The sequence below is a fragment of the Salvelinus alpinus genome, chromosome 2 (assembly GCF_045679555.1).
Source record: "Salvelinus alpinus chromosome 2, SLU_Salpinus.1, whole genome shotgun sequence".
Taxonomy (NCBI): Eukaryota; Metazoa; Chordata; class Actinopteri; order Salmoniformes; family Salmonidae; genus Salvelinus; species Salvelinus alpinus.
In genome coordinates, this window is record NC_092087.1 from 94088757 (window position 1) to 94104202 (window position 15446).

General features: G+C 46.0%; 1 protein-coding gene across 1 annotated transcript in view; it reads left to right on the forward strand.

Moving 5' to 3' along the window:
* The window catches only part of LOC139545619 (phospholipid phosphatase 3-like), a 17666-nt gene extending 2249 nt beyond the window's left edge, over positions 1 to 15417 (forward strand). The window contains exons 2-8 of the mRNA XM_071353590.1: positions 4640 to 4797; positions 7009 to 7098; positions 7288 to 7484; positions 7998 to 8055; positions 8996 to 9086; positions 9397 to 9482; positions 9963 to 15417. Coding sequence (XP_071209691.1) covers positions 4640 to 4797; positions 7009 to 7098; positions 7288 to 7484; positions 7998 to 8055; positions 8996 to 9086; positions 9397 to 9482; positions 9963 to 10187 — 905 coding nt within the window. The 3' untranslated portion in view covers positions 10188 to 15417. The remainder of the gene's footprint in view (positions 1 to 4639; positions 4798 to 7008; positions 7099 to 7287; positions 7485 to 7997; positions 8056 to 8995; positions 9087 to 9396; positions 9483 to 9962) is intronic.
* The last annotated feature ends 29 nt before the right edge of the window (positions 15418 to 15446 follow it).

The window sequence follows — 15446 nt, forward strand, 5'->3', positions numbered from 1 at the left end:
GTTAGAGCTTCCCCGGTCAACTGTTAGAGCTGCCCCCGGTCAACTGTTAGAGCTGCCCCCGGTCAACTGTTAGAGCTTCCCCGGTCAACTGTAAGTACTGTTATTGTGAAGTGGAAACGTCTAAGAGCATCAACGGCTCAGCCGCCAGGTGGAAAGGTGACGTAGGCTAGGCTAACTTTCATCAACTATTCAAATGTTGATATTTGAATTCTTTTGCGTTTTAATTGCAATATATTTGACTCTGTGATATTAGCCTATAGTTTTCTTTGTTGTTTCGTATCTAGGCTATTTATGATACACAGTGGACGTGCGGTGAGGACATTGAAGCAAGAATTAGCACTAGCGCAAATCAACAGGTTGGTCAACATCATCAGAAACAATTTCTTCAACAAAAACCAAATAAATGGAGAAAAATAAATTCAAGCTCTAAATAATTCTCACTCTCAGTGTTCTCTCTCGCTGCACGCAAGCACGCGATGCCAGTTGGCTCGAGCAGGCCGAGGGAATTCTACAGTTTCCATGACAACCAGGGTTCAGGGAAGAGCTAGGCCTGGGGAATTGTGTGCAGTACAAATACATAAATAAACAATCCCTGTGTGTGTGTGTGTGTGTGTGTGTGTGTGTGTGTGTGTGTGTGTGTGTGTGTGTGTGTGTGTGTGTGTGTGTGTGTGTGTGTGTGTGTGTGTGTGTGTGTGTGTGTGTGTGTGTGTGTGTGCAATCCCTTTATGCATCTGATGACATTTCTCAAACTGTGGTTATGTAAGAGCAGCTAATTCACTTAGCTTATGTCCCAAATGACACCATATTCCCTATATAGTGTACTATTTTAAGGTCTCTGCACTCTTAGAAAAAAAGTTCCAAAAGGGTTCTTCGGCTGTCCCCATAGGAGAACCCTTTTTGGTTCCATTTAATAACCCTCTGTAGAAAGGGTTCTACCTGGAACCAAAAAGGGTTCTTCAAAGGGTTCTGCTATATGGGGACAGCCGAAGAACCCTTTTAGGTTCTAGATAGCATTTTTTTTTTCTACAAGTGTGGGCCAAAGTATATTATAGTGCACAACTTTGGCCCACACTCGTTTATAATAAAGGGTGAATAGGATGTCATTTTGGACACCTCTCTCTCTCTCTGATCCCCTCCTACTTGTCTAGAGGAGAAGGAGTGCTGATCAGGGATCAGGTCCCCACCTGTCTCTCTCTCTCTGATCCCCTCCTACTTGTCTAGAGGAGAAGGAGTGCTGATCAGGGATCAGGTCCCCACCTGTCTCTCTCTCTCTGATCCCCTCCTACTTGTCTAGAGGAGAAGGAGTGTTGATCAGGGAGCAGGTCCCCACCTCTCTCTCTCTCTCTGATCCCCTCCTACTTGTCTAGAGGAGAAGGAGTGCTGATCAGGGATCAGGTCCCCACCTGTCTCTCTCTCTCTGATCCCTTCCTACTTGTCTAGAGGAGAAGGAGTGCTGATCAGGGTTCAGGTCCCCACCTGTCTCTCTCTCTCTGATCCCCTCCTACTTGTCTAGAGGAGAAGGAGTGCTGATCAGGGATCAGGTCCCCACCTGTCTCTCTCTCTCTGATCCCCTCCTACTTGTCTAGAGGAGAAGGAGTGCTGATCAGGGAGCAGGTCCCCACCTGTCTCTCTCTCTCTGATCCCCTCCTACTTGTCTAGAGGAGAAGGAGTGCTGATCAGGGAGCAGGTCCCCACCTGTCTCTCTCTCTCTGATCCCCTCCTACTTGTCTAGAGGAGAAGGAGTGCTGATCAGGGAGCAGGTCCCCACCTCTCTCTCTCTCTCTGATCCCCTCCTACTTGTCTAGAGGAGAAGGAGTGCTGATCAGGGAGCAGGTCCCCACCTCTCTCTCTCTCTGATTCCCTCCTACTTGTCTAGATGAGAAGGAGTGCTGATCAGGGAGCAGGTCCCCACCTCTCTCTCTCTCTCTGATCCCCTCCTACTTGTCTAGAGGAGAAGGAGTGCTGATCAGGAAGCAGGTCCCCACCTCTCTCTCTCTCTGATCCCCTCCTACTTGTCTAGAGAAGGAGTGCTGATCAGGGAGCAGGTCCCCACCTGTCTCTCTCTCTGATCCCCTCCTACTTGTCTAGAGGAGAAGGAGTGCTGATCAGGGATCAGAGGTCCCCACCTGTCTCTCTCTCTGATCCCCTCCTACTTGTCTAGAGGAGAAGGAGTGCTGATCAGGGAGCAGGTCCCCACCTCTCTCTCTCTCTCTGATCCCCTCCTACTTGTCTAGAGGAGAAGTGCTGATCAGGGATCAGGTCCCCACCTGTCTCTGAGGTCTCTGGGCTATAAGGTTGCCGTTTGGGAGCGGGTCTAGGAGAATCAGACAGCCAAATGGTTCTCTCTTTCATTAGCTACAGATGTGATGCAGGGACGGACTGGGACCAGAATTCCGCCTGGGAATTTCTAACACACTGGCCCATTTCTTTCCCAGAGGACCCCGATTATTAGCCAAAATAACGTTCATTTTGTGCAAAAAACACCAATTTAGTGCACTGGGCTAAAGATGGACCAATTTAGACCCCACTGGGCTAAAGATGGACCAATTTAGACCGGCCCACTGGGCTGAAGATGGACCAATTTAGACTGGCCCACTGGGCTAAAGATGGACCAATTTGGCCAAGCTGCCCCATGACCAGTCCACCCTATATGTGAAGTGTATGTGAGGACCAGTACCCTGGACAAAGCTATGGGGAGACTCTTGTTGTCTAGAGGAGTTGGAGTGCTGATCAGGGATCCTGTCCATGTATTCCTATTCATTGTGATCTAGATGATCCTAGATCAGCCCTGCTACTCTGAAACACTTGATACAGCAATCAAGCTGCTGATAGGAAGAACACAAGACAGATACTATCAATGTTGTGTATAATGGTTCTAGAGAGAGGAGAGGAAGAGAGACAGAGAGAGGAGAGGAAGAGAGAGAGGAGAGGAAGAGAGACAGAGAGAGGAGAGGAAGAGAGAGGAAGATAGACAGAGAGAGGAGAGGAAGAGACAGAAAGAGAGACAGAGAGAGGAGAGGAAGGGAGGAATGGAAAGAGAGAACGAGTAAGATAGAGCGAGAGAAAGAAAAGAGAGTGTGTGTGTCTGTGTGTGTGTGTAGGAGACAGACAGTGCTAGCTCAGACCCACAGTCTCTCTTTGTTTGGTTGTAATGTTAGAGAATTGAACTGGTCTCACAAACAACAATCTCTCCCTCTCCTGTCCTCTCTCCCCATTCCCTCCTCTCCTTTTCTCACTCTCATCTCTTCCCTCGTATACTCTTGTATACTGGTCTCAGATCAGATCTAATGGGATCCATAACATATTATAATTGGAATTGTAATGTCATAGACTGGTCTCAGATCAGATCTAATGGGAACCATAACATATTATAATTTGAATTGTAATGTCATAGACTGGTCTCAGATCAGATCTAATGGGATCCATAACATGTTATAATTGGAATTGTAATGTCATAGACTGGTCTCAGATCAGATCTAACGGGATCCATAACATGTTATAATAGAGATGTTGTCCCAGTGGTGTTGTGACCTCACATTCCAGCAGTGAGTCTAACCCTTTAGTTTCTCTGGAGAAAAACCCTGGGTTCTCACTTGCTCACTCTCCCTTTCAGTCCCTCTCTCTCTTCCTCCAACTCCCCCTCCCCCAACTGCTGCCCCTCATATGAGCTGCTACAACAGAGAGGAGATATGAAACATACATGTGTTGATGTCATTCATATGGTCAGTGTTTTAGAAGGATGTTGTGTGTCAATGTGATGTTCAAGGCCAGGATTCAATCCAAACACCCAATGTGATGATGTTGTATGAATGTAGGTGAATGTTATGGTTTACAGTGAGCTTTTAAAGTATGTTTCTATACTGTGTAACATAGCTTACGATGCAAAACCACATTTCTGTCAAGCAGACAAGTGTGGTCCGAACTCAACTCTCTCTCTCCACCTCTACTTCTCTCTCTCTCTCTCTCTCTCTTGTCTTTCACTATCTCTCTCTCTGTCTCTCTCTACCTCCACTCCTTCCTCTCTGGTTCTTTATGTTTGACAGGTTGTAGCCTCATCCCTCTGTTTCAGAGAGTTTGTGTGTGCGTGTGTGTGAGTGTGTGTGGGTGTGTGAGTGTGTGTGTGTGTGAGTGTGTGTGGGTGTGTGTAAAGCTAATCCGAGAGAGATCTAGGTTAAGGTGGACAGGTTTGTTTTAGGTCTACTCTCCTTTCATTCTCCCCTCCCCCTCTCTCTCTCCTCTCCCTCCCTTTCTTTCTCTCTCTCTCTCTCTCTCTCTCTCTCTCTCTCTCTCTCTCTCTCTCTTTTGGCTCAGTTCAGTTCTATAAACTTTATTGGCATAATGAATCTGTCTCACATTGCCAAAGCTAGAACATGTTGAAACAATAAAACTTTCCCTCCCTCCCTCCCTCCCTCCCTCCCTCCCTCCCTCCCTCCCTCCCTCCCTCCCTCCCTTCCTCCCTCCCTCCCTCCCTCCCTCCCTCCCTCCCTCCCTCCCTCCCTCCCTCCCTCCCTCCCTCCCTCCCTCCCTCCATCCCTCCCTCCCTCCCTCCCTCCCTCCCTCCCTCCCTCCCTCCCTCCTTCCCTCCCTCCCTCCCTCCCTCCCTCCCTCCCTCCCTCCCTCCCTCCCTCCCTCCCTCCAGCCTCCATTCCGTTCTTGGTGTGTGAGCTGAAGGCAGTGAGTCCATATAGCAGAGGGTTTTTCTGTGGTGATCCCAGCATCATGTATCCATACCTACACAGAGAGGCTATACCAGATCAGCTGCTCATTACTGGTGGGATCATCATCACCGGACTCACTGTGAGTATCACACGCTCTTCATCATCATCACCATCATCACATGATTGTTAAACAATAGTACTTGTAGTAATCTATTCTCAGAACCCATAATAATAATCAAATCAAATCAAACCAAATGTTATTGGTCACATGGTCAGCAGTGCAGTAATATCCAACACGTAATCTAACAGTACAAACACATGTAAAGGGGTGAATGAGAACATGGTCAGCAGGGCAGTAATATCCAACACGTAATCTAACAGTACAAACACATGTAAAGGGGTGAATGAGAACATGGTCAGCAGGGCAGTAATATCCAACACGTAATCTAACAGTACAAACACATGTAAAGGGGTGAATGAGAACATGGTCAGCAGGGCAGTAATATCCAACACGTAATCTAACAGTACAAACACATGTAAAGGGGTGAATGAGAACATGGTCAGCAGTGCAGTAATGTCCAACACGTAATCTAACAGTACAAACACATGTAAAGGGGTGAATGAGAACATGGTCAGCAGTGCAGTAATGTCCAACACGTAATCTAACAGTACAAACACATGTAAAGGGGTGAATGAGAACATGGTCAGCAGGGCAGTAATATCCAACACGTAATCTAACAGTACAAACACATGTAAAGGGGTGAATGAGAACATGGTCAGCAGGGCAGTAATATCCAACACGTAATCTAACAGTACAAACACATGTAAAGGGGTGAATGAGAACATGGTCAGCAGTGCAGTAATGTCCAACACGTAATCTAACAGTACAAACACATGTAAAGGGGTGAATGAGAACATGGTCAGCAGTGCAGTAATATCCAACACGTAATCTAACAGTACAAACACATGTAAAGGGGTGAATGAGAACATGGTCAGCAGTGCAGTAATGTCCAACACGTAATCTAACAGTACAAACACATGTAAAGGGGTGAATGAGAACATGGTCAGCAGGGCAGTAATATCCAACACGTAATCTAACAGTACAAACACATGTAAAGGGGTGAATGAGAACATGGTCAGCAGTGCAGTAATATCCAACACGTAATCTAACAGTACAAACACATGTAAAGGGGTGAATGAGAACATGGTCAGCAGGGCAGTAATATCCAACACGTAATCTAACAGTACAAACACATGTAAAGGGGTGAATGAGAACATGGTCAGCAGGGCAGTAATATCCAACACGTAATCTAACAGTACAAACACATGTAAAGGGGTGAATGTACATAGAAATATATGGATGAGCGATGGCCGAGCTGCACAGCCAAGGTGCAATAGATGGTATAAATACAGTATATACATGTGATATGAGTAATGTAAGATATGTAAACATTATTAAAAGTGGCATAATAATACTACTACTAATAATACTACTAATTGTAATACTAATAATAATAATAGTACTACTAATATTACTACTACAACTAATAGTAATACTACTGCCACTAATAATATTACTAATAATAGAAATACCACTACTAATAATACTACTAATATTACTACTACTACTGATAATACTATTAACAATACCACTACCGCTAATAATAATACTACTAATAATAATACTACTACTAATAATAATACTACTACTACTACTTCTAATACTAATACTACTACAAATAGTAATACTACCAATAATAACACTACTACTAACATTACTAATACTATCACTAATAATACTAATACTACTACTACTACCTCTGGTAATAATACTACTACTACTACTACTACTAATAATACTACTAATAATACCACTACTACTAATAATAATACAGCTACTTCTAATACTACTAATTATGGTACTACCACTACTAATAATACTGCCAATAATACCACAAATGATACTACTAATGATACTACCAATAATACCACCAATAATACTACTACTACAACTACTAATACTCCTGCCAATAGTAATACTACCAATAATAATACCACCAATAATACCACTGCCACTAATGATACTACTACTAATAATACTACTAATAATACCACTACTACTAATGATACTACTACTAATACTACCACTAGTAATACTACTAATAACAAACTTCTACTAATAATAACACTACTAATAATACTACTACTAATACTACTAATAGTAATACTACTACTAATACTACTAATACTACTACTAATAATACAATCTCGCGATTGTCAGTTCAGTTCTCCTCTCGTGTTTGTCACCAGACTAATAATCAAACAATCACTCTCACCTCCCTCCCTCCAGATAGCTTTAGGGGAGTGTTACCGGGTGCATTACCGAAGGGTCAGCTCCAAAGCCTTTGTCAGGAACCTCTACGTCTCATGCCTGTATAAGGTACGGCAATCTCCCGTCTGCATTCATCAACTTTTAATAACATAAGATAAACTGTCATATGCAGTCATAAACATTATCAACAAGTGTTACACACAGTTTCATTGTTATTTGTTGCACATATAAGAAGTTGGGTTCCTTCCTGTTCGGCTATATATTTATTTCTGTATTCCTGTATTTTATTTCTGTAAGGAGTTAGGTTCCTTCCTGTTCGGCTGCTGCGTCGGCCAATCCCTGACCAACATGGCCAAGCTGAGCGTGGGGCGGCTGCGACCTCACTTCCTGTCTGTGTGCGGCGTCTCGTATGCCTCGCTCAACTGCACCCCCGGAACCTACGTCTCCACGGTAACCTGCAGACAGACAGACCACCGATTGGAGGAGGAGGCCAGGTGTGTGTGTGTGTTGGGGTGGTGAGGGCAGATGTGTGTGTGTGGGGGGGGTGAGGGCAGGTGTGTGTGGAGGGGGGGGGGGGCAGGTGTGTGTGTGTGTGTTGGGGGGTTGACGGCAGGTGTGTGTGGGGGGGGGCAGGTGTGTGTGTGTGTGTTGGGTGGTGTGGGCAGGTGTGTGTGTGTGTGTTGGGTGGTGTGGGCAGGTGTGTGTGTGTGTTGGGTGGTGTGGGCAGGTGTGTGTGTGTGTGTTGGGTGGTGTGGGCAGGTGTGTGTGTGTGTTGGGTGGTGTGGGCAGGTGTGTGTGTGTGTTGGGTGGTGTGGGCAGGTGTGTGTGTGTGTTGGGTGGTGTGGGCAGGTGTGTGTGGGGGGGGCAGGTGTGTGTGTGTGTTGGGTGGTGTGGGCAGGTGTGTGTGTGTGTTGGGTGGTGTGGGCAGGTGTGTGTGTGTGTTGGGTGGTGTGGGCAGGTGTGTGTGTGTGTGTGTAGTAAGCATTTGTTTTGTATTTTATTTTCAGGAAATCCTTCTTCTCTGGTCATGCTTCGTTTGCAATGTACACCCTGCTGTATCTAGCAGTAAGTATCTCCTACTGTGAAGAACCCTTTTAGGTTGCAGGTAGAACTCCATTGGTTCCAGGTAGAACCCTTTCTACAGAGGGTTCTTACATGGAACCAAAAAGGGTTCTCCTATGGGGACAGCCGAAGAACCCTTTTGGAACCTTTTCTTCTAAGAGTGCAGAGACCTATGGGCCCTGGTTAAAATAGTACACTATATAGGGAATATGGTGTCATTTGGGACATAAGCTAAGTGAATTAGCTGCTCTTACATAACCACAGTTTGAGAATTGTAGTCAGATGCATAAAGGGATTACACACACACACACACACACACACACACACACACACACACACACACACACACACACACACACACACACACACACACACACACACACACACACACACACACACACACACACACACACACACACACACTGTGAACCATCCTCCCAGTGGGTCTGGAAGCAGAAAGAGAGAAAAGAGAGGAGCTGAAAGGGAGAGAAAGAAAAGAGGGATTGAAAGAAAGAAGAAGTAGGGCAGACAGAGATGTCTTTGTTCCCCTCTGGCAGGGGAGGGGTTTGACCTCTCTGTCTCTCTGTACTACACTCCTCTATTTTGTGAGGGCAGGGCCATAGAGAGAGCGTAGAGTCAGAACTGTGCTGCATCTTTGAAGATAAATACAGTATAATACTGTATAATTCTGTATAAACTGTGTAATACAGTATAAGTCTGTCTAATGTGGTATAATATAGTATTAAATAGTATAATTCGGTATAATACAGTATAATTCGGTATATTTCAGTATAATTTAGTATAATACTATATGTACAAATAGTACATGTGTAGTAATCACCATTTTTCCCCCCTCCCTCCCTCCCTCCCTCCCTCCCTCCCTCCCTCCCTCCCTCCCTCCCTCCCTCCCTCCCTCCCTCCCTCCCTCCCTCCCTCCCTTCAGTTCTACCTCCAAGCCAGGTGGTGTTGGCGAGGGGCCAGGTTACTCAGACCCCTCATACAGTTCTTCCTGGTTCTGCTAGCTGTGTATACAGGTACTTACAGGTGTATTGTTAATGATCAGTGATGGGGGGAAGCTACTCTGAAAATATACTAATGATTTACTTGTCGTGGGACGACTCCCCAACTGATAATGACGTAGGGCCGCTTTCCCAGATTAAGGCCGGGATTCAATCCCAGATGCGCTGTCGACAAGCACACTGTACTGTCAACAATGTGCCTTTTAAAGGCACATCTTCCTGACGCTCGCGGAGATTGTGTTCACGTTAAATGCTGTACATGTTCATAAGTGACAATTCAAAATATTTTGAACAGATACGTTTCAATACTGTAACCTTTTCGCAGGACTGACTAGAATATCTGACTATCGACATCATCCCTCTGATGTCATCACTGGCTACATACAGGGAGCCTTGACTGCCTACTGGGTGGTGAGTTGCTGTGTGTGTGTATGTGTGTGTGTGTGTGTATGTATGTGTGTGTGTGTGTGTATGTAGGTGTGTGTGTATGTGTATGTATGTGTGTGTGTGTGTGTGTATGTATGTGTGTGTGTGTGTGTATGTAGGTGTGTGTGTGTGTATGTATGTGTGTGTGTGTATGTGTGTGTGTGTGTGTGTGTGTGTGTGTGTGTATGTAGGTGTGTGTGTGTGTGTATGTATGTGTGTGTGTGTATGTGTGTGTGTGTGTGTGTGTGTGTGTGTGTGTGTATGTATGTGTGTGTGTATGTGTGTGTGTATGTGTGTGTGTGTGTGTATGTATGTGTGTGTGTGTGTATGTATGTGTGTATGTGTGTATGTGTGTGTGTGTGTGTGTGTGTGTGTGTGTGTGTGTGTGTATGTACGTGTGTGTGTGTATGTATCAGTGTGTTATCCTAAGTGTGTATAACCAGTGTGTTTCTCTCTGTCCTCCAGGCCTTCCACGTCTCCTCCATGTTTAAAGACTACAACTCTACCCTCTCTCCTAGCCTGGACAACCCCCGTCACCACGTCTCCTCCATGTTTAAAGACTACAACTCTACCCTCTCTCCTAGCCTGGACAACCCCCGTCACCACGTCTCCTCCATGTTTAAAGACTACAACTCTACCCTCTCTCCTACCCTGGACAACCCCCCATCACCACACCTCCTCCATGTTTAAAGACTACAACTCTACCCTCTCTCCTACCCTGGACAACCCCCCATCACCACACCTCCTCCATGTTTAAAGACTACAACTCTACCCTCTCTCCTACCCTGGACAACCCCCCATCACCACACCTCCTCCATGTTTAAAGACTACAACTCTACCCTCTCTCCTACCCTGGACAACCCCCCATCACCACACCTCCTCCATGTTTAAAGACTACAACTCTACCCTCTCTCCTACCCTGGACAACCCCCCATCACCACACCTCCTCCATGTTTAAAGACTACAACTCTACCCTCTCTCCTAGCCTGGACAACCCCCGTCACCACACCGTCTGTTAGGGGATAGGTCTGTGTGTGTTTCTGTGTTAGTGAAGTGTTTCAGAACAAGTCCTGTGAAGTCACTTACCTCACTATTCTGTGAGAGAGAGAGATATGGAGATAGAGAGATTAAGAGACAGAAATGGAGACAGGATAAAAAAAGAGGGAGAGAGCTAGGGAAAGAGAGAGAGGGGGGGGATAGTGGGAGAACCTGTCCTCTGTAACTCAGTTGGTAGAGCCTGTCCTCTGTGGCTCAGTTGGTAGAACCTGTCCTCTGTGGCTCAGTTGGTAGAACCTGTCCTCTGTAGCTCAGTTGGTAGAACCTGTCCTCTGTAGCTCAGTTGGTAGAACCTGTCCTCTGTGGCTCAGTTGGTAGAACCTGTCCTCTGTAACTCAGTTGGTAGAACCTGTCCTCTGTAGCTCAGTTGGTAGAACCTGTCCTCTGTGGCTCAGTTGGTAGAACCTGTCCTCTGTAGCTCAGTTGGTAGAGCCTGTCCTCTGTAGCTCAGTTGGTAGAACCTGTCCTCTGTGGCTCAGTTGGTAGAACCTGTCCTCTGTAGCTCAGTTGGTAGAACCTGTCCTCTGTGGCTCAGTTGGTAGAACCTGTCCTCTGTAGCTCAGTTGGTAGAGCCTGTCCTCTGTAACTCAGTTGGTAGAACCTGTCCTCTGTAGCTCAGTTGGTAGAACCTGTCCTCTGTGGCTCAGTTGGTAGAACCTGTCCTCTGTAGCTCAGTTGGTAGAACCTGTCCTCTGTAGCTCAGTTGGTAGAACCTGTCCTCTGTGGCTCAGTTGGTAGAACCTGTCCTCTGTAACTCAGTTGGTAGAACCTGTCCTCTGTAACTCAGTTGGTAGAACCGGTCCTCTGTAGATCAGTTGGTAGAACCTGTCCTATGTAGTTCAGTTGGTAGAACCTGTCCTCTGTAGCTCAGTTGGTAGAACCTGTCCTCTGTAACTCAGTTGGTAGAACCTGTCCTCTGTAGCTCAGTTGGTAGAACCTGTCCTCTGTAGCTCAGTTGGTATAACCTGTCCTCTGTAACTCAGTTGGTAGAACCTGTCCTCTGTGGCTCAGTTGATAGAACCTGTCCTCTGTAGCTCAGTTGGTAGAACCTGTCCTTTGTAACTCAGTTGGTAGAACCTGTCCTCTGTAACTCAGTTGGTAGAGCCTGTCCTCTGTGGCTCAGTTGGTAGAACCTGTCCTCTGTAACTCAGTTGGTAGAGCCTGTCCTCTGTGGCTCAGTTGGTAGAACCTGTCCTCTGTAGCTCAGTTGGTAGAACCTGTCCTCTGTAGCTCAGTTGGTAGAACCTGTCCTTTGTAACTCAGTTGGTAGAACCTGTCCTCTGTAACTCAGTTGGTAGAGCCTGTCCTCTGTAGCTCAGTTGGTAGAACCTGTCCTCTGTAGCTCAGTTGGTAGAACCTGTCCTCTGTAGCTAAGTTGGTAGAGCCTGTCCTCTGTGGCTCAGTTGGTAGAACCTGTCCTCTGTAACTCAGTTGGTAGAACCTGTCCTCTGTAACTCAGTTGGTAGAACCTGTCCTCTGTGGCTCAGTTGGTAGAGCCTGTCCTCTGTGGCTCAGTTGGTAGAACCTGTCCTCTGTGGCTCAGTTGGTAGAACCTGTCCTCTGTAACTCAGTTGGTAGAACCTGTCCTCTGTAGCTCAGTTGGTAGAACCTGTCCTCTGTAGCTCAGTTGGTAGAACCTGTCCTCTGTAACTCAGTTGGTAGAGCCTGTCCTCTGTAGCTCAGTTGGTAGAACCTGTCCTCTGTAGCTCAGTTGGTAGAACCTGTCCTCTGTAGCTAAGTTGGTAGAGCCTGTCCTCTGTGGCTCAGTTGGTAGAACCTGTCCTCTGTAACTCAGTTGGTAGAACCTGTCCTCTGTAACTCAGTTGGTAGAACCTGTCCTCTGTGGCTCAGTTGGTAGAGCCTGTCCTCTGTGGCTCAGTTGGTAGAACCTGTCCTCTGTGGCTCAGTTGGTAGAACCTGTCCTCTGTAACTCAGTTGGTAGAACCTGTCCTCTGTAGCTCAGTTGGTAGAACCTGTCCTCTGTAGCTCAGTTGGTAGAACCTGTCCTCTGTAGCTCAGTTGGTAGAACCTGTCCTCTGTGGCTCAGTTGGTAGAACCTGTCCTCTGTGGCTCAGTTGGTAGTACCTGTTCTCTGTAACTCAGTTGGTAGAACCTGTCCTCTGTTGCTCAGTTGGTAGAACCTGTCCTCTGTGGCTCAGTTGGTAGTACCTGTTCTCTCTAGCTCAGTTGGTAGAACCTGTCCTCTGTGGCTCAGTTGGTAGAGCCTGTCCTCTGTAGCTCAGTTGGTAGAACCTGTCCTCTGTGGCTCAGTTGGTAGAACCTGTCCTCTGTGGCTCAGTTGGTAGTACCTGTTCTCTGTAGCTCAGTTGGTAGAAGCTGTCCTCTGTGGCTCAGTTGGTAGAACCTGTCCTCTGTGGCTCAGTTGGTAGAACCTGTCCTCTGTAACTCAGTTGGTAGAACCTGTCCTCTGTAGCTCAGTTGATAGAACCTGTCCTCTGTAGCTCAGTTGGTAGAGCCTGTCCTCTGTAGCTCAGTTGGTAGAACCTGTCCTCTGTAACTCAGTTGGTAGTACCTGTTCTCTGTAGCTCAGTTGGTAGAGCCTGTCCTCTGTAACTCAGTTGGTAGAACCTGTCCTCTGTAGCTCAGTTGGTAGTACCGGTCCTCTGTAACTCAGTTGGTAGAACCTGTCCTCTGTAGCTCAGTTGGTAGAACCTGTCCTCTGTAACTCAGTTGGTAGTACCTGTTCTCTGTAGCTCAGTTGGTAGAACCTGTCCTCTGTAACTCAGTTGGTAGTACCGGTCCTCTGTAACTCAGTTGGTAGAACCTGTCCTCTGTAACTCAGTTGGTAGTACCTGTTTTCTGTAGCTCAGTTGGTAGAGCCTGTCCTCTGTAGCTCAGTTGGTAGTACCGGTCCTCTGTGGCTCAGTTGGTAGTACCTGTTCTCTGTAACTCAGTTGGTAGAACCTGTCCTCTGTTGCTCAGTTGGTAGAACCTGTCCTCTGTGGCTCAGTTGGTAGTACCTGTTCTCTGTAGCTCAGTTGGTAGAACCTGTCCTCTGTGGCTCAGTTGGTAGAGCCTGTCCTCTGTAGCTCAGTTGGTAGAACCTGTCCTCTGTGGCTCAGTTGGTAGAACCTGTCCTCTGTGGCTCAGTTGGTAGTACCTGTTCTCTGTAGCTCAGTTGGTAGAAGCTGTCCTCTGTGGCTCAGTTGGTAGAACCTGTCCTCTGTGGCTCAGTTGGTAGAACCTGTCCTCTGTAACTCAGTTGGTATAACCTGTCCTCTGTAGCTCAGTTGATAGAACCTGTCCTCTGTAGCTCAGTTGGTAGAGCCTGTCCTCTGTAGCTCAGTTGGTAGAACCTGTCCTCTGTAACTCAGTTGGTAGTACCTGTTCTCTGTAGCTCAGTTGGTAGAGCCTGTCCTCTGTAACTCAGTTGGTAGAACCTGTCCTCTGTAGCTCAGTTGGTAGTACCGGTCCTCTGTAACTCAGTTGGTAGAACCTGTCCTCTGTAACTCAGTTGGTAGAACCTGTCCTCTGTAGCTCAGTTGGTAGAACCTGTCCTCTGTAACTCAGTTGGTAGTACCTGTTCTCTGTAGCTCAGTTGGTAGAGCCTGTCCTCTGTAACTCAGTTGGTAGTACCGGTCCTCTGTAACTCAGTTGGTAGAACCTGTCCTCTGTAACTCAGTTGGTAGTACCTGTTCTCTGTAGCTCAGTTGGTAGAGCCTGTCCTCTGTAGCTCAGTTGGTAGTACCGGTCCTCTGTAGCTCAGTTGGTAGAGCATGGCATTTGCAAGACCATGATTGTAGGTTTGAATCCCGGGGCCTCCCCATATGTAAAATGTGTGACTGACTGACTGAAAGTTGATTTGGGTAAAAAGTGCCTGCTAATGGAATATGTAAATCCATATTAGAGCCTCACAAACTATGTATGTAAATAATCCACTTTTAAAGGGCTGATCTGGGATTGGTAGGTCCACATCTGTTTTTTTACTTCTTAACGAATGATAACGGAGAACGCTTTGTTGTTCTTTTGAATCCCGGATTGCCCCTTTAATTAAAGTCCACCTATATTAAACCAGATTATTATGTTAGTCCGGGATTCAATCTGATTGTGCTTTGTCAACAATGCCATTAACGTCATTCATAGGCAATGTCCGCACCTTTCGGGGGAGACGACATTCACCGCTGCATATGTGGGTTCAATGGGAAATGTTTAAATGGTGCGTTGTTGACAAAGCACCATGGGACTGAATCCCGACCTTAGTGTGGCTCTTCTAGCTAAAGCTGCTAATTATCCTTACAATTATTTTTTTTAATTCTTTGTACATATAGTATTTATATATCCCCACTAACACGGTACATATAGTATTTATATATCACCACTAACACAGTACTATTAGTATTTTCTACTACATATATCCGAATTATTCACCAATTACACAGCCACGGTACATATAGTATTTTGTACCACGCCACATGCGGCTGGTGGCACCTTAATTGGGGAGGAAGCGCTGATAGTAATGGGTGGAACGTAGTAAATGGACTGGTATCAAACACATCAAACACACGGTTTCCATATGTTGTAAAACCCTTCCATTCCAGACATTATGAGCCGTCCTCCTCAACAGCCTCCTGTGTTTTCTATACAAGTTATATAATTATATTTAATAAGATGTAACCATAGTTATGTTAATAAGATTGTACATAAAACCAGCGAATGTAACTGAAATGAATGTGAACGTTTAATTTCAATCGTGTCAAAATGCACTCCATTGTAATGTGTTGCGTGTGTTATACTATGTGTGTGTGTGTGTGTGTGTGTGATTCTAAGCCAGTGTGTGTGACTCTACTGTACAGTCTGTAACTAGGATAACCACTAACTATGAACTACTATGTTGACTTTTTAACCGGTGTGTCCTGTCTGGTTCTTTCAGAG